At 45.0% G+C, this 18724-nt stretch overlaps 1 protein-coding gene across 2 annotated transcripts in view; it reads left to right on the forward strand.

The window, feature by feature from the left end:
• Positions 1 to 8163, forward strand: part of LOC117658952 (uncharacterized) — a 33682-nt gene extending 25519 nt beyond the window's left edge. Inside the window, exons 1-2 of one of the 2 annotated variants that reach the window (XM_087884113.1) lie at positions 1352 to 1666; positions 5544 to 8163. In XM_087884113.1, coding sequence (XP_087740239.1) covers positions 6212 to 7072 — 861 coding nt within the window. In that variant the 5' untranslated portion in view covers positions 1352 to 1666; positions 5544 to 6211 and the 3' untranslated portion in view covers positions 7073 to 8163. Of the gene's footprint in view, positions 1 to 1351; positions 1667 to 5543 lie in introns of those variants that run through there. The other variant, XM_087884114.1, reaches the window with a different exon arrangement.
• Positions 8164 to 18724: the final 10561 nt, after the last annotated feature.

Genomic DNA, 18724 nt, shown 5'->3' on the forward strand with positions numbered 1-18724 from the left:
GCGCGATCATGGGAACTTTTTTTTTTTTTACTTTTTAAGCATTCTTTTCTACCGGTTCTAGAGAAACAAAGTGCTCGGCTGCTCCCACTTTTCACTCATCCCAAGCTTCCTGCTGCGGATTTTCATGCCTTGCTTCACACGCCTTCGTTTTCTTCCTCCTCCTCCTCCTCCTCTCCAAGTGGAAAAACGCCAGGAGCAAGTGCAAAAAGAAGCGCTTGCTTGCTCCTGATGTTTTTCCATTTGTAAGGAATTTTTCATACCTGTGAAGGCAAGTCTGGCTTCCTATGCTGTTCGCTAAAAACATCTGTACAGTACAGCTGTGCACGCAGCTTGTGTGTGTGTGTGTCTTTTTGCTCCTGGTCTTCGCAGCAGCCCATGCCTGACATCCACACACACACACACACACACAGACACACACACACGCCACGCGCATACCAATACTGGTGAGATTTTTAGCGAAGGAAGCCAGACTTGCCTTCACAGGTACAAAAGTTTCCTGGCTAATGGAAAAACGCCAGGAGCAAGCAAACACTTCTTTTTGCACTTGCTCCTGGTGTTTTTCCACTTGGAGAGGAGGAGAAAGAAGACGAGGGTGACAATCCCGGGCCTGTGAAGCAAGCCGTGAATATCCGCAACAGAAAGCTCGGGGTGAGTGAAAAGGGGGATCAGCCAAGCAATTTGTTTCTCTCTCTGCCCCCCCTGGGGTCATCTCCCAGACTGGGTGGCCGAGGTAGAAAGGCTTGCAATCTTTGGGGCTAGGAGGCATTGGATCTGGCTTGGTGAGGGGGATCAGGCTGCTCAGGTGCTGATCATTTTTTTTACTATTTAAAGCATTTTTTACTAGTTAAAAATGCTTTAAAAAATAAAAATAAAATGGCCACGCCCACTCAGTCACATGACCACCACCAAGCCATGCCCCCCACCAAGCCACGCCCACAGAACCAGTAGTAACCAATTTTACATTTCACCCCTGCTTCAGCGCAAGCAAATTTACAGAATTTATACATGGCATTTAGGAGATATAAAATTTCCTCCTTCAGGAATGAAGCTTGGTGGTTGATGCTCTTGGACGCAGCCCTGGCCAGCAGGAGTGAAGCTGTCTCCCCTGCAGTGTCTGGCCTGATGGTGCTGCCATGTCCTAAAATCCTGGGAGCCACAGGAAATCAGATTTTGGGGTATTAGAGAGGTTTTGATCTCCACTGAGAGCCACCCCTAAGAAAGCTGATTGTGTAATTCTATAAAACCTTCATGAACTTTTACCACTGAACACATAGCTAATCTTTGTAAGATAAGCAGCATCACATTTCACTAGGCTCAGAAGACAAAAACGACTTGATAGCATTTAATTAGTGGAAACATGTTGCAAAGGCCTTAGACAGAGGCTGGAGAAGCATGTTTTTCTGCCTCCTGGTAGGAGATGGTGGTCAAACAGGCAACACCTGTGCCTAGAAAGCGGATATCATCTGTGGTTGAGCTTAAAGGAGTTAAAACCATAGAGTACTTTATTGCTAGAGAGGTTGGAAGGCGAGGGAAGAGTAGAAGGCAGTCGAGTTTCCTTTTGAAAAAGCACCTTTGGGACAGCCAAACTTCCTCTTCCGGATGACTGATGGGAGGAAGTTGGTGTGCAGAGCGGCTTTTGTGCTCTTTCCAGGGTCGAAGCTGGCAGGTGTGTTGAGGGCTGCAGGTGGGAGGAGAGTCCGGGAGCAAGTCGGGCTGTTCGGTTCCCTCCACGGCCTGGAAGCGGAGAAGCAACTGGGCTGAAGCCTCTCAGCTGCTGCTGCTTCCCTCCCCAAATGGAAGCCCACTGGTGCTGCAGGCTGGGAAACTGGGGGCTGCAAGTTTCTGCTGGTGATGGGTCTCCCACAACTTCTGAAGGCAAATCCTTCCCCTGGTTAACTGTTCTCAGCGTCAGAAGTTTCTCCTTAGTTCGAAGTTGCTTCTCATTTTTCCAATTTTTAGCAAACACAATTCTACCCTCTGTTAATACATTCACAATCAAATATCTCAGTTCTCTATTATATATTTCAGGTACAATCCCCAGTAAAAAAAATCTCTGGCTTAAGATCTATGTGTTTTTCTGTCATTTTTTCCAACCATGTGTGGATTTTAGTCCAGTATCTTTTTGCCTTTACGCATGTCCACCACACATGGTAATATGAGCCTGGTGTCTGATGACATTTCCAATATTTTTCAGATGTATTCTTGAACATTCTTGCTATTCTCATGGGGTAAATGCCACCTGTAAAACATAGAAAGTTTTCTTTATATGCAGTTGACATTATCATTTTATAATTTTGTGACCACAGTTTTTGCCATTTCTCTAAGTCAATTCCATATCCAAAACTTTTCCCCCATGCAATCATTGTTTCTTTAACTTTTCTTCTTCCAATGTAACCTCTAGTAAATATCCATATAGTTTTTTAATTACATTGTCATCAGTACCTGTTAAGATTTTGTCTAAATTAGTCAAATTATTATAAAAACCTTTATCATATCTAGAATGTATTTGCAAATAGGAAAACCAATTCATCTTTATATCTTGTTCTTCCAATTCTTGTAAAGATTTAAGTTCACCCTTTTCATTCAATAATTCACTATATCTAACAATTAGTTCCTTTTTAAAAATTATTGAATATGAAAATGCTTCAATAATTGACAACAAGACTGGAATTTTTAAATAGTGTTCTTTTTTAATCTACCATAAAAAAGCATGCCATCCCAACAATAAATCATGTCCTTCTAAAGTCAATAATCTGGTATTTCTTAGCATTATCCATTCCTTAATCCACATCAGATTTGTTGCTTGATAATACAGTTCCCAATTAGGCAAACCAAAACCTCCTCTTATTCTAGTATCTTGCAACAGTTTTGATTTTATCCTCGCCTTTTTACAAGGTAAACAGGTTCTACCTATTCTGTACCAGTACATTTGGTTTTCTTGCATAAGTATAAAACCTTATATTTTTCCTCCCTCGAATTTCATTTTCTTAGGTAGGGCCCAGTGTTCAAATCTATCGAGATTCTCTATCTTGAGCCTATCTTCTGAGGTATTGGCTATTCCTGCCAACTTGGTGTCATTTGCAAATTTGATGCATTCCCGTTCGATTCCTTCATCTAAGGCATTTACAAAGATATTAAAGAGTACTAAAACAGGACCTTGGGGTACCCACTGCTTACTTCCCTCCATATAGATGTAATCCCATTAAGGAATACACTTTGAGGGTGGTTTGTCAGCCAGTTAAGAATCCATCTGTGTGGATGGATGTACCTGTCCCACATTTTTCTAATTTACCAAGAAGTAAGTTATAGTCTACTTTGTCAACTGCATTACTGAAATCTAATCATACTACGTATTGTATTGGTCCACTAATTTAGTCACTTTGTGTAAGAATGAAATAACATTTGTTTGGAATGATCTCTTTTTGACAAACCCATGTTGGCTTCTGGTTATATACAGTATTTGCTTGCTTCTAGGTGTTTGCTTCATTATTGTTTCATTATCTTTTCCAGGATCTTCCCAGGTAGTGATGTCAGGCTAATTGGCCTGTAGTTTTATGATCCTTTTTTGAAGATGGGAACTACCATATTTTTCGGAGTATAAGATGCACCTTTTCCCCCCCTAACTACATCAGCTCTTTTCCAGTCCACCGGTAGTTCCTTGGTGTGTGAAGATCTTTGAAATCTGTGGTTAAATGGTTCTTAGATCACCTCTGCTGGCTCCTTCAGAACTTTGGGATGTAATCAATGTAGTCCTGGTGGTTAGAACTAGTCCAGAATGGACAGATGTTTTCCTATCATTTTCTTGCCTGTTTTAATTTGTATTCCTAGTCTGCCTTTTACAGTTCTGTTTTTGGTAGGTTTGGCTATTTTTTCTTTTTGCCTGAAGATAGATGCAGATAATGAATTAAGTAGCTCTGCTGTGTCTCTACTGCCCGTCACTTCCTTGCCATCGTCTTCCATTAATGGACTGATTGTTTCCTTGACTTTTTTCTTGTTTTATACGTGCTTTTAAATTATTTTTGAAATTTGTTGCAAGTGTTAGTTCATTCTCAGCATGAGCTTCATTTCATCATTGCAGATTTGGGCTATATGCTGGTATTCTGCGTTAGTTATGTGTCCCTCTTTCAATTTTTTATACTTATCCTTTTTGTCTTTCAGTTTATCAGAGAGATCTTTCTGCAACCATGCTGGTTCTTGGATTTCTTGTTTTCCCTTTTTAGTGATATTGTGTTGGACTGGGCTTATATGATCATATTTTCCAGTGTTTCCCATGCTCCTTGCATTGTTTTCTCCTTCAGGATTTTTATGCAAGATGTTGCCCTCTTGATATAGTTTGTAATCTACATGTGTATTGAAAATGACAGATGAATAAAATTTACAAGTTTTTTTTACTTCCATGTCTTGCCAATAAGTATGGTATTTCCTGTCCCACCATCCATGTATTAACCAGGTTCAATTGTGCTTAATCCAGCACTTCTAAGAAATAGCTATTGAGGATCTTTTGACATATTTGGTTGCACAGGTAGTCCTCACTTACCACTTCTTCCCTGAGACTTCAAGTTACTATGGCACAGTAGAAGCAGACGTGCACCTAGTCCACAGAATTTGTGGTAATCCTAGCACTTGTTCAGTGACCGCACGTCAGCAGTGACTCTAGTTTTGAAGGTTTAGGAAAAGAAATCACAGCAATTCGGGTTCTGCCATTTATCATGGCTGCAGCATCCCACACTCACGATCCCAATTTGTAGCCTTCCCAGATAGCTTCTGACCAGCAAAATCAGTGGATATACTGGCAGGAATTTGCAAGTCACGGTCATATTAATAATAATTAATAATAATAAATAAATAAATATGAAATTGCCTTTAACAACCCACAGTAATTTGCTTAACAACTACAGAGAAACAGATGTAAGTTGGCACTGTCATGTGACATCATGCTTAATGATTAGTGACGCTCAGTTCCAATTGTGGTAGGTTAAGTGAAGACTACTTGAATTGGAATTTCACCAGAGGGGTTGTAGACAGTATTTTCTGCTCTTATTTGCAGCTGAGGACTTCCATGAGCAAAAGTGGTGCTTCAAAGCTTGCAGAGGCTTTCGGCATCATTTCATCAGCTAAAGCCCCCACATCTCTAAATTTAGCTCCAAAGGTTTGACTGTAACCAAATTGGGACATTTTGTCAGGCTTGAAAAACATAGATTTTCTCCCTGTATACATGTGTAGGTGGGTGTATCTTTATTTCTCTCTATGCATATATCTGCAATGATATAACCTATCCCCAACACTTCAAGATATATTTGATGATAATACTTTGCATTGCTAAGAATTTATGATTGACCCAACTAAATAACTGAATCTGATTGAATGGATATTTGAACATGGATCTCAATAGTACTCCATGTGTCATATGAATCATCAATAATGTAAGTGATTATTCTAGTATTGGGGCATGTTTGTTTTTTCATTGTAATATATACTTTTTTCTTTTCTCACATCTCTAATCATTTTATAAACAAAGTTACACTTTTCTTTGATTCTTACAGACAAAGAGGATGGCAATAAGAGCACTCTGGACAACTGTAAATAATAAGCAAAGTTGAAAAGGGAAGAAAATCAAGCCAGAAATCAAAATATGTTCCGTTTCCTTCAGAAAATCATACAATGATGCTCTTCCTCCAGCAGCTGTTAGACAAAAGAGAGAAAATCAAAAAAGAATAAGCAGATTATGCAGAACTGAAGGATACATTACATGAAAAGTGAAGAGAGATTATTTATCATTCAGAAAAAGAGGGAAATATCTGGAAGTCCGTGAGGAGGAAACTGTCAATAGTAAAGTCACGTAGAACAGACAGGAATACAGGCTTCTCCCTGTGAAGAAGAAAACGGCTTGAATGATAGCACCACTAAAGAAGGCATTGTCCATATTTGTTTACCTCCTCAAGAATACTGGCTGTAGAAAAGCTCCATAGATTTGCCTATTGTGGGAAAAGCACAGATTGCAAATGTCCTGATTATGGGAAAGTCACAATTCCTGCCTAGAATTAAACCAAAAGATTCACATAGGAGAGAAATGCTTCGAATGTTCTGATTGTTGGAAAACTTTCAGTTATAATTCCAACTTGGTGATAGACCAGAGGAATCATAAAGGAGAAAAACCCGTTCAATGGCCGGATTGTGGGAGAAGTTTCAGTCATAATTCCTGCCTTACTCCATGGAGAAACCTTATGAGTGTCAAGATTGTGGGAAAGGTTTCATTAGAAATTCCAACCTCCTGAGACACAGGATCACGCACACAGAAGAGAAACACTTTGAATGTCCTGACTGTGGGAAAAGCTTTGGTAATAATTCCAATCTGCTGACACACCAGAGGACTCACACAGGAGAGAAACCCTTTGAATGTCTTGACTGTGGGAAATGTTACAGTCAGAAATCTCACCTGGTAATACACCAGAGGACTCACACAGGAGAGAAACCCTTTGAATGTCCTATCTGTGGGAAAAGCTTTAGTGATAATTCCAATTTGCTGACACACCAGAGGACTCACACAGGAGAGAAACCCTTTGAATGTCCTGACTGTGGGAAACGTTACAGTCAAAATTCCCACCTGGTAGCACACCAGAGAACTCACACAGGAGAAAAACCCTTTGAATGTCCTATCTGTGGGAAAAGCTTTAGTAGTAATTCCAATCTGGTGACACACCAGAGGACTCACACAGGAGAGAAACCCTTTGAATGTCCTGACTGTGGGAAACGTTACAGTCAGAATAGCCAGATGGTAATACACCGGTGGACTCACACAGGAGAGAAACCTTTTGAATGCCCTATCTGTGGGAAAAGCTACAGTGATAATTACAATCTTCTAAGACACCAGAGGAGTCACACAGGAGAGAAACCCTATGAATGTTCTGATTGTGGGAAAAGTTTTAGTCACACTTCAAGCCTGGTGACACACCAGAAGACTCACACAGAAGATAAACCCTTTATATGTCCTATCTGTAGGAAACGTTTTTGTTATAATTCCAGTCTTGTGAGACACCAGAGGACTCACACCATGAAGAAATCTTTGAAATGACCAGTCTGTGGACATTACTTCAAGCATTAATCATCCCTTATTGCACACAAGGTAATCTATATGAGGAATAGTAGATGAGTTTAGAGAATGCTGGAATTTCATTTGTGATCTCCCATTGAAAGTTTAGGTGAGAAATTGATTGTTTGAATTTTGGCCTGATTCATTTTGCTCAAACATTTCTCAGGATTAAATTTGTAGGTGGAGAGAAAAGGAAAATGGCTAACTACTAGTTTCTAGTTATCAGCAGAAGCTTCTTTATATTTCCTTTCCCAGAAGTAGTTGAATTCCTCAAAAAGGAATTTTGGGTGAGCTTTTCTATTTTGCTTTCCTTAACTACCCAAATCCCTCTGCTCTCCCTGAGGCAGCCATTAATCAAATATGTGAGTTGCTATGCTGAACACTGTCTACTCAGAGCTGGGGAAAACTCTTGGAGATCTAGTGCATGGCCAGGCTTGCATGCCATAGGCTTCTCTAGGCCTCCTCTCCCTCCAAGACATCCTTGTACTCTGTATCCTAACCCTTGTGTCCCCTGGGCCCTTCACTCCCTCCCAGCGTCCCCTTACACCTGACTCCCACCCCACCCAACCTCACACCCTCCTCCTTCTTACCTTTTGAATATCTCTGAACCTCATGGTGGGGACAGAGGGAAGGACGTGCATCCTTGGGCCTCATGATTTTGTCCTGGAAGTAGCCACCATTTTCAGTGGACCCTGGATTCATCCCTGCTGTGAACTGTGGTAATGAACACGCCACACTACATCCTGCAGCAAACGGCAGCTTGCATGGGCTGCACGACAAGCTATGTAGTATATGGCCACTCGCAGCCACAGAAGACGTCAGACGGCTGTGCAACAAGTGTTGGGGTGTGCTTGCCCTAGCTGCGATGGTCCTAAAGTAAGCGGCTAAGAAATCCTCCAAAACTAAGAAGTGGTGCTCATTTTGAGCCCCAAAAGAAAATAAAACTATGTCTTATTTTCAGGGAAACGGGTATGTATATGCAATTCTATGAACTCACGATTGACCCAAGTCAACAAATAAATTTCATAACTGAATGGGTGTCAGGTTCCGAAATAAAAGACTCCAAATCTTGATGATGATGGTTAGAAGATGCTCTATCGGTACAGACTGACATCCATATGTCAGGAATGAGAGTAGGCTGTAGCAGTGGCTGGCGGCCTCCTGGAGACAGTAGGATCAAGGTTAGCTCGGTGGGCTGTGGCAGCGCTGGCTGCGCCGGGGATGACATGTGGACCCCTACCATGAGGACCACGCCTGGAATATAAAGATTACAGTGAGTGGTAGCACAGGTCAGGGGCCCTGGATTTGTCTGGATTCTTCCTGTGGAATCTAGTGGTCAGTCTCGGGGCCTTGACGTCCTCCATCGGGACCCAGGATGCCTCTGACAGCAGATACCCTTTCCACATTATCAAATATTGGAGTTCCTTTTTGTGCCAGGAGGTATCTAGTATGTCCTCTACCTCATAGTGTTGTTCCCTTCCTACCATGGTAGGAGGTGAAGGGGCAATCCTGAGGCCCCTCAGGGGAGTTATATGGACTGGTCAGAGTAGGCTACAATGGAATACCGGATGGGTTTTCCCTAGTAATTGGGGAAGACGGAGTTGCACGCTTACCGGATTAATGACTCGTATTATTGGGAAGGACCCTATAAACTTAGGGCCTAGTTTCTTGCAGGGTAGTTTCGGATACTTGGTAGAAAGGTACACTGGTTGACCCACCCTGAACATGGGTGGAGCTCTTTTTGTCCCCCAGCTTTTTGTAACCTGTAGCCGTGTGGTTTAGGGCTTTCTTGACGCTTCCCCATACGTTCCTCATTCGGTCTGACCATTCTTTGACTCCTATATTGGCTGGATCTATACTAGGGCACTCTGGTATCGGCATGAACTCCCTGCCCGACACTGAAATGGAATGGAGTAAACCCTGTACTGCTATGTACAGCATTATTATATGCTACTTCAACATATGGCAGTAGGTCTGCCCAGTCCATTTGCTGATGTTTGATATAGCATCTCAGGTAACGTTCCACCATGGCATTGGCTCTTTCGGCTGCTCCATTGGTAGCAGGATGGAATGCTGAACTGAAACCCTGCGATGAACCAATTCTTGTCAGGAGTTCCCGCCCAAATCTGGCGGTAAACAGCACCCCCCTGTCTGATATTTTCTGGGGTACCCCATGGAGGTGATAGACATGAACTATAAACAACTTAACTAACCACCTGGCAGAAGGGAGACCAGGACAGGGTATAAAATGGGCTTGTTTAGAGAACATGTCTATCACAGTCCAGATGACTATATTTCCTTGACTCTCTGGTAGCTCCACGATAAAGTCCATGGCTATCTGTTCCCAGGGATGTGTGGGGTCTGCTATTGTTTGCAATAAGCCTAATGGTTTCCCTGGTTGGGTTTTCATGGTAGCGCACACCACACAGCTCCGTACATATTCCGCTACATCTTTTTTCATAGAGGGCCACCAGAACTGGCGATTGACGAGGTGCAATGTCTTTAAATACCCAAAGTGTCCAGCAGGTCGATCGTCATGACAGCACTGTAGTACCCTTAACCGCACATCTGGGTGAACAGCTTTGACCCCTTCCAAGGAAAGCCATCCCTAAGTGTAAGGACAGAGCGATTTTCACTATACCACTGGTCTCTTGGTAATGCGGTTTGGATGGCCTGCGGAACAGCCCCACTGGAACCTGCTGGGTTATAGATGGCGACTGGGTGACAATCAATGATTGGCTTCGGTGGTTTCGGTATGATGGTATGATGGCTTGCACTACCTCCTCCCTGGTGCTCTCATATTGTGGCTTCCGGGACAGAGCATCAGCCAGGAAATTTCTCCCTGTGGGTATGTATTTCAAAGTGAAATTGAATCGTCTGAAATACAGAGCCCACCTCACTTGTTTTGACCACAGCCTCCTGGGTTGTTGCAAAGCCCCCAAGTTCTTGTGGTCCGTCCACACTTCAAATGGTACTCAACGACAGGGGTGAAATCTAAAATTTGTTATTACCGGTTCTGTGGGTGTGGCTTGGTGGGGGTGGGGGGGTAATGTGACTGGGTGGGCATGGCCAACTTTTTTTTTTTTTACTTTTAAAAGCATTTTTCTACAACCTTAAGAGGTTGCACAAAAAATACTTTTAAAAGCTTCTGACGATCAAGCAAGTCAGCTGGGATCGCCAGAGGCTTTTAAGGGCATTTTTTTTACAGCCTCTTCGGCTGAAGAGGTTGCAGAAAAAAATGCTTTTAAAGCTTCTGACGATCAGGCAACTCAGCTGGGATCGCCAGAGGCTTTTATAGGCATTTTTTTCCTACACCCTCTTCGGCGGAAGGGGTTGCAGAAAAAAATGCTTTGAAAAGCCTCTGGTGATCCCAGCTGAGCCGTGCGATCATCGGAGGCTTTTTTTTTACTTTTAAAAGCATTTTTATCAGCCGAAGTGGTTGTAGAAAAAATGCTTTTAAAAGTAAAAAAACCCCAGCCTCTGATGATCGCGCAACTCAGCTGGGTATGGGGGGGCGCAGGAATTTTTGCTACCTGTTCTCTGAACCACCTGCCGCCATTGCTACAGGATCAGGTGATCCGGTCCGAACCGGGAGCATTTCACCCCTGCTCCACCACCTTCCAGAAGGTGTCGCCAGGTCACCAACACCCACTTAACAGCAAAGGTCTCCTTTTCCCAGATTGGCCAATTATGCTCAGTCTCTGTTAACTTTCATGACGTGTATGTACATGGCTGCAGTGCTCCCTCCTCATTCCTCTGTAGAAGAACTGCAGCCACAGTCACATCAGTGGCATCTGCCTGTATCAGAAACAGTTTTGCCGGATCTGGGTGTCGGAGGACCGGTTCTTTCGCAAAAAGTGATTTCACTTGTTCGAAGGCCCGATGACAATCTAGGGTCCATTGTATCGGACCACCCGGGCGTTATTTCCTCATCAGGTGTTTTGATTTTAGGAGGTCCGTGAGAGGCGGAGCCACTTGGGCAAACGTTGGGATAAACTGGTGTTAGAAGTTGGAGAACCCCAGAAAGCTTTGTAACTGCTTTCGGGTCTTAGGCACCTGCCAGTCTATCACCTGTCTCACCTTAGAAGGGTCCTCCATAATATGCCTCCCGGAGATCCAGTTTAGTAAACATGCTTCCCTCGGCCAACCGGGCCAACATGTCCTTCATTAACGGCAGTGGATACAGCTGTTTTATGCACACTGTTAATCCCTTGGAAATCCACACATAATCTCAACCCACCATCCTTTTTCTCTTGAAACAGGACAGGCGCAGCACTTGTTTTCACTAAAGGCGTCTTTTAGATCGGCCTAGACCTCTGGATAACCCAGGTCTCCGGGTTTCCCTGACTGTGTTAGAATATTATATTTCTCCAAAGAAGAAATGGAGAAACATGTTCTTAGAGGCAGAAAGCAGCCCCCAGTCTTTCTTAATAGCTTACAGCAGATGCTCATTAAGAAATCCTGGGAATATATATATTTTCTATCACTTTGCAAATGATCCCTCTGCAAAAGGATGCCCACAACCAGGGCCAGGTCAGGGGCGAGGAGGAACCAAGAACCTCCTTTGGCCTGAGCCTCAAGCTCCAGGTAGCTTCAAATTTAAACATGTTTGAAAGTTTCTAAATTTTAAAACATTAACATATTTAATGTTTCCCTTCACTCATTTTTGATGTCATTTTTTTTGCATAGCTGTCATCATGTCTCATTATGGTTAAGAGCTAAAAACCTTTAAAATGGCCAAAGCCTCTGAATCTTGGACTGTAATGCATAATCATGCATTCTGAACCCCTGTTCAGAATCTACCTCAGTGGGTTCTCTCAGAAGTGATGAAAGAATTACTGATGGATGATGGATTCAACAGCAAGAGGTAGATGTTGAGGCAGATGAAATAGATTAAATATGAGTGATGTAAGGAGATACAAGATCCCAAGGGAGGAGCATGGGAGATTTGTCAAAAAGTCAGTAAGAGTTGAAATACTAAAAAGGGCAAGAGATGATGGATAGATATAGAATACTTAAGATGGCAATTGCTTCATTAAGGGTTAGAAAACAGGTAGAAAATAGAAATTGGGAAAATAGTATTCATACATAATAGAATACATTATAATTACTATGTATACATAAATGTTAGAAGTTGAAAGGTATTATTATGTATATCTAAACAGTATTGTTATTAGTATTGTGTATAAAGTACATTGACCCAGACTGTTCACTAAGCACTTAGATATTTTTTTAAAAAACTATTTAAAAATTATATTTTAAAAAAATCTACCCCAATGGGGACTAATTATATTTATCAGCCATGGATTTCTGATTATTTGGGGGAATAAAGTGGGACAGTAAGACAGGAAACAGAAGAACTTGGAAGAGCTTATGGCTTTGCTGGCTACCGCAAGAGTTCATTGCAAAGAATGTGACTTCTTTTTTCCTCTTGGAGATGTCTGATGCATAGAACCAAAGCCCCAGAAGGCAAGAAAGAGGGGGGCAATGGGTATGATTCTGAATATAAAAATAATAATAGTTTTATGTCATGATTAAGGATTAAGTGCAGATTAGAAATAAATATTAATTGAATTTCAATAGACAAAGAATACACATTAAAACTAATATGAGCTAAAGAGCAGAATAAGATAAAAGTTCCCCTCGCACATATGTGCCAACTCTAGGGGGAGGTGCTCATTTCAGTTTCAAAGCTGAAGAGCCAGCGCTGTCCGAAGACGTCTCTGTGGTCATGTGGCCTACATGGCTAAACGCCAAAGGTGCATGGAACGCTGTTACCTTCCCACCAAAGGTGGTCCCTATTTTTTCTATTTGCATTTTATACATGCTTTCAAACTGCTAGGTTGGCAGAAGCTGGGACAAATAATGGGAGCTCACCCCATTATTTATTTATTTATTATTTATTATTTCAGTTTGTATACTGCCCTACTCCCGAAGGACTCAGGGCAGTGAACAGCCATAGAATAAAACATATAAATACAAAATTTAAAATAAAATAAAACGAATTAAATAATTTGGCTGAAAATTTAAAACCCCAATAATTTAAAACCAAATTTAAAATTTCCATTTAAAAAGCGGAAAAAACTTAGGTCAGGCCAGCTTGATGAAATAAGAACATCTAGAGCGCGCGACGGAAGGTACGCAGATCCGGGATCCTCCGTATCTCCGTGGGGAACTCATTCCAGATAGTAGGTGCCCCCACAGAGAAGGCTCTCCTCCTGGGGGCCGCCAGTCAACATTGTTTGGCCGACGGCACCAGGAGGAGCCCCTCTCTATGGGAGCGTACTGGTCGGTGGGAGGCTATTGGTGGTAGCAGGCGGTCCCGTAAATAACCAGGTCCTAAGCCATGGAGCGCTCTAAAGGTGATAAGACCTTGAAGCGCACTCGGAAGACCACCGGGAGCCAGTGCAGCTCGCACAGGAGAGGTGTTACATGGGAGTGCCACGTCGCTCCCATTACCACCTGCGCGGCCGCACTCTGCGCCAGTTGGAGCCTCCGAGTGCTCCTCAAGGGGAGCCCCATGTAGAGAGCGTTACAATAGTCCAGACGGGAGGTGACGAGGGCATGAGTGACCGTGCGTAGGGAGTCCCGATCTAGAAAGGGACGCAACTGGCGGATCAGGCGAACCTGATGAAAAATCCTCCCGGTCACGGCCATCAAGTGCTCTTCTAAAGACAGCCGTGAATCCAGGAGGACGCCCAAGTTACGAGCCCTTTCCGTGGGGGCAATGATTCGCCCCCAATAGTCAGCGATGGCACCAGCTGACTATATCGGGACGTCGGAAACCACAGCCACTCGGTCTTGGATGGGTTGAGTCTTAGCCCGTTTCTCCCCATCCAGATCTGTACGGCCTCCAGGCACCGGGACATCACTTCAAGGGCATCGTTGTGGTGGTCTGGGGTGGAGATGTACAGCTGGGTGTCGTCAGCGTACTGATGGTACTTCACCCCAAAACCACGGATGATCTCACCCAGCGGCTTCACATAAATGTTGAACAGGAGAGGTGAGAGGACCGATCCTTGTGGCGCCCCATATATAAGGGGCCTCGGGGTCGACCTCTCCCCCCCTGTCAACACAGACTGCGACCAGTCGGAAAGAAAGGAGGAGAACCACCATAGTACGGTGCCTCCCACCCCCAACTCTTCCAACCGGTGCAGCATGATACCATCGTCGATGGTATCAAAAGCCGCTGAGAGATCTAACAGGACCAGGACAGAGGAGCAACACCTGTCCCGAGCCCTCCAGAGATCATCTACCAACACGACCAATGCCGTTTCCATGCTGTACCCAGGCCTGAAGCCCGACTGGAATGGATCTAGATACGTCGTTTCATCCAGGTACTGGGGGAGCTGACGTGCAACCACACTCTCAACAACCTTCGCCACAAAGCAAAGGTTGGAGACTGGACGATAGTTAGCCAATACTGCCGGGTCCAGGGAAGGCTTCTTGAGGAGAGGTCTCACCGGGTCCAACAAACATGTGGTCGCGTTCAGTCTACCCAGAATCCTGTCCACGTCCTCAGGGGTCACAGGATCAAACTCATCCCAGATAACATTCACAGGACATGCCTCCGTCATCCCCGCTGGGTCTACCCAGTCGGAGTCCAGATCTTCCCGAATCTGAGTGATTTTGTCATACAGATACTGAACAAAATCCTCAGCTCTTCCCTCCAAGGGGTCCTCCCTCGCTTCTTGGTGGAGCAGGGAGCGGGTCACCCTAAACAGGGCGGCCAGGCGATTATCTGATGATGCAATAAGAGCAGCGAAATGAGTACATTTTGCTGCTTTTATCGCCACTAGGTAATTCTTAATATGAGATCTTACCAGTGTCCGGTCAGATTCAGCACGACTGGCCCTCCAACTACTCTCTAGGCGTCTTTTCCGGCGCTTCATCTCCCTCAGCTCCTCGGTGAACCAAGGAGCCAGGTGAGATCGGTGCCAGGTCAGAGGCCGCAAAGGCACAACTCGATCCAGAGCTCCAGCGGCTGCCCTATCCCAGGCGGCCACTAGGTCTCCGGTCGAGGTGTGAGCCAGAACCTCAGGGATTGGCCCAAGCTCCACCTGGAACCTATCAGGTTCCATCAGGTGCCTGGGGCAGTACTATCTTATCGGTTCCGCCTCCCTGTGGTGGGGTGCAGCAGTTTGAAGGTTACGGCGAAGGAGAGAGTGATCCGACCATGACAAGGGCTCGATGACTATATCCCCTATCCCAAGATCACTCAGCCACTGTCCAGAGACAAAAACCAAGTCCAGTGTGTTTCCCCCCATATGCGTAGGGCCATTAATTAGCTGGGTCAGGTCCATAGCGGTCATGGAAGCCATGAACTCCTGAGCCACCTCAGACGCCTCACCCACGGACGGCAGGTTAAAATCCCCCATGACCATAAGTCTGGGGGTATCAACCGCCACCGCGGCGATAACATTGAGTAGCTCGGGCAGGGCTGCTGCCACATGGCAGGGAGCCAGGTACGTGATCAGCAAACCCATCTGAACCCCATGACCCCACTTCACAAGGAGGGTCTCACAACCGGCCGTCTGAGGAATAGTGGCCTCCCTTGGCCTAAGGCCTTCTCTAATAATAACCGCTACTCCCCCTCCCCTCCCCTGTGACCTCGGCTGATGGAATGCGTGGAAGCCTGGTGGGCACATTTCTACCAGAGGGACCCCTCCCTTCAGGCCCAACCAGGTCTCCGTAATACCCGCCAGGTCTGCTCCCCCCTCCTGAACAAGATCACAAATGAGGGGGGCTTTATTTACTACGGACCTGGCATTGCACAACATCAGTCGAAGGCACGGGCCCTGAGGGTCTGTGCAATCTGGAGAACGAGTGGAGCCTTGGGGGCCAGAGCACGCTACTGCTTGAAGACAGCGGATGCGCGCTCCCTTAACATGATATGGCCCCCTGCTCCCACCATATCTACCCCTCCCCCTCACAGTACCGATGGTAAAAACACAATCTGGACAAGCTCGACCTCCCCCCATTTCCTCCGGATCTCCCCCCCCGCTGCGCATAGTGGCCAGGCCCGACCTTCCCCTTGGTGGGTTATCCCCCAAACCCACAACTCTAGTTCCAATTTTACCCTCCCCCCCAGACCCCTTAAAAATTTATCCAAAAATTTACATAAAAGACCCCTCAACCCCCTCTTCGCCGCATGCCACCTCTCTGGGTTCCAAGACCCGTCATTGAGGTAGGCCCTCGATAACGTGGTGGGCCAGGCTTGCAGGAGCGGGGAGTCTCGCAATGCAAGAAGCTGTGCCCTTAAGTACATCTAAGCTTTGAGGTAGTGATAAGGTATGGCCAAGGGCTCCATGATAGTCCAAATTGTCCTGAAAAAAGGCAGGTTGACCATAAATGGGAGAGTCTTCACTGTCCTCTCACAGCAGTGGGGGAGTCCAATGTTCCAACCAATTCGAGGGTAATCGAATGGAGATGGTACATCCCATCGGTGGTGAAACAATGATAGAAACCGGCTCCGTTCGTCCTCCCGTAAGCTGCCATTTTCCATACAGCCAGCGTGCTAGATAACAAACAGAGCCAAGTCCAAAGTCTCCAGAAGAAAGTAAGCTGTCCACAATATTCATACAGGCAGCGTACAGATGGATAGTACAGGCAAGCTGTACTAGATAGAAAATAGGTGGGAACCGCCTCCATCGAACAGAAACCGGCAGGGCAAGCATGTTAGCCATAGGGCCTAATAATGGCCTAACTAGGACCGGGGGGGAGGGTTGACCAGGGCTACGCAGTAATTCCAACAGCCCCTCAACCCTTGTTAACCCCCTCCCCGGGTCTTCCAGGTCTTCCAACCATCCTATATGCCCAGTCATAGCCCCCCAAGATGGTTATAAAGGAGGCCTCACCATGGGAGCTAAAATTTGGGAATTACCCCAAAGCCCCATGGCGGCCCAAAGTTGCCAAGATTTTAAAAAGTCAGCGATGGAGGCTCCCACCTCGTGTTCTTCCTCGGCTCCAGCCATCCCAACAGGTGGCTGCTGCAACGGCGTTGGCGGAGGCGCTGACAACATCACGGGCACCACCAACAGCCACGTCTTCCATTCGCCCTCTCCTCCTTTGACGCCCACTTCCTTCCCCCCGACTTCTACCTCCGCTGCTTCGACGCGGGGTGTGTGTGTGCAGTCCGCGACGCCAGCGTCCCCACCGCAGGCGCCGCACCAACCATTACATGGTACTAGGGATTTGAACTGCTGAACTGCCGACCTTTCGATCAACAAGCTCAGCATGTTAGCCACTGAGCCACCGTGTCCCGATAATAACAGAATATCCAACCAAAAAAACCTCTTTCACAGCAATGCAGACAATATCTGTTTTTTCATTCTTAAAAGCTATTTAATGCGTTTTTTTAGAAAAGCAACATTTTCCATCATATAATTTCTTTTTCAAAGCTCCAACACCAAGGCAGTTGCAACAAATTTGTCAGCATCTTGGTGCTGCTACCACCAGGGTAACAAGCCGGCACCTCCAAGACTACAAAATCATAGCAAGAGGAGTTTATGAACCTAAGAACCCTGCACTCAAAACCACAATGCTTTTACTTCTCAAGCTACAACCTCTGTGCATATTTTTTTACCATGTAATTTTTTTAGAAGCTTCAGCAGCTTACTGGGACCACTCAGAAACTCTGCTTATGACTCACAGATAGTTTGTGCAAAGGATATGCTGGCTAAGAAATTCTGGCCTCAAAATCTGGAAGACATTCAGGATGCAGAAGGATGAAACTGAACGTTGCGTTTCTCTAAGACACATTAAAACTAGCATGAGGGGAATAGCAGAATATCAAAAAAAATACAACAACCCTCTACAATAAAAAGATAAATTAGGCACCCTCCCAAACTTACTAACACTATATATCTAACAAAATTGAGCAAATTAAAAGGCAGCCCGAAACAAACACCAGAGGAGCTAGTCACAGGGCCAGGCAGAAGCCACTACCCAATCAGAGGAACCCTCCGTTTTCTCAGAAGAAAAGTATGAAACTAACTCAGATCGAAAGATGAAAAAGATCTGTTATCTGGAGAGTAAGGACGAGCCGGTTACAGAGTAAACTGAATTTTGAAAGTTGTAGCTTTTAATTTGCTGTTGAAGCAGCAGGAAGAGCTCAATGGGTAGATTTGTGGGGAAGAAGATGATCCAGGTTGGTGTAGTGGTGAAAGCTACAGGTTAGAGACTGGGAAATACTCAGTTGCAGTCCGCCTAAAGTGTGAAGCCATCTGTGCAGCTTTGGGCAGTCCTATCAGGTCTAGGCCTAAGAAAGAAAGGGGGAAACCACTTGACTGACTTGAAGGCACCAAACCAGGGGTGAAATGCTCCCGGTTCGGACCGGATCGCCTGATCCGGTAGCGATGGTGGCGGGTGGTTCGGAGAACCGGTAGCAAAAATCCGTGCACAACCCCCATGCCCACCTGAGGTGTGCGATATCAGAGGCTTTTTTTTTTACTTTTAAAATAATTTTTTCTACAACCTGTTCAGCCGAAAAAATACTTTAAATGCTTTAAAAAAAAAAAAAGTTGGCCCTACCTTTCTAAAAAGATTAGCCTGGTGATCACTTAGCCATGTGGTTTGATGGGCTATTCTATTTTTGTCCTTTTTTTAAACAATTTTTTTTGGGGGGGAAACATT

The sequence above is a fragment of the Pantherophis guttatus genome, chromosome 2 (genome assembly GCF_059756535.1).
Source record: "Pantherophis guttatus breed Tessera chromosome 2, ASM5975653v1, whole genome shotgun sequence".
NCBI lineage: Eukaryota > Metazoa > Chordata > Lepidosauria > Squamata > Colubridae > Pantherophis > Pantherophis guttatus.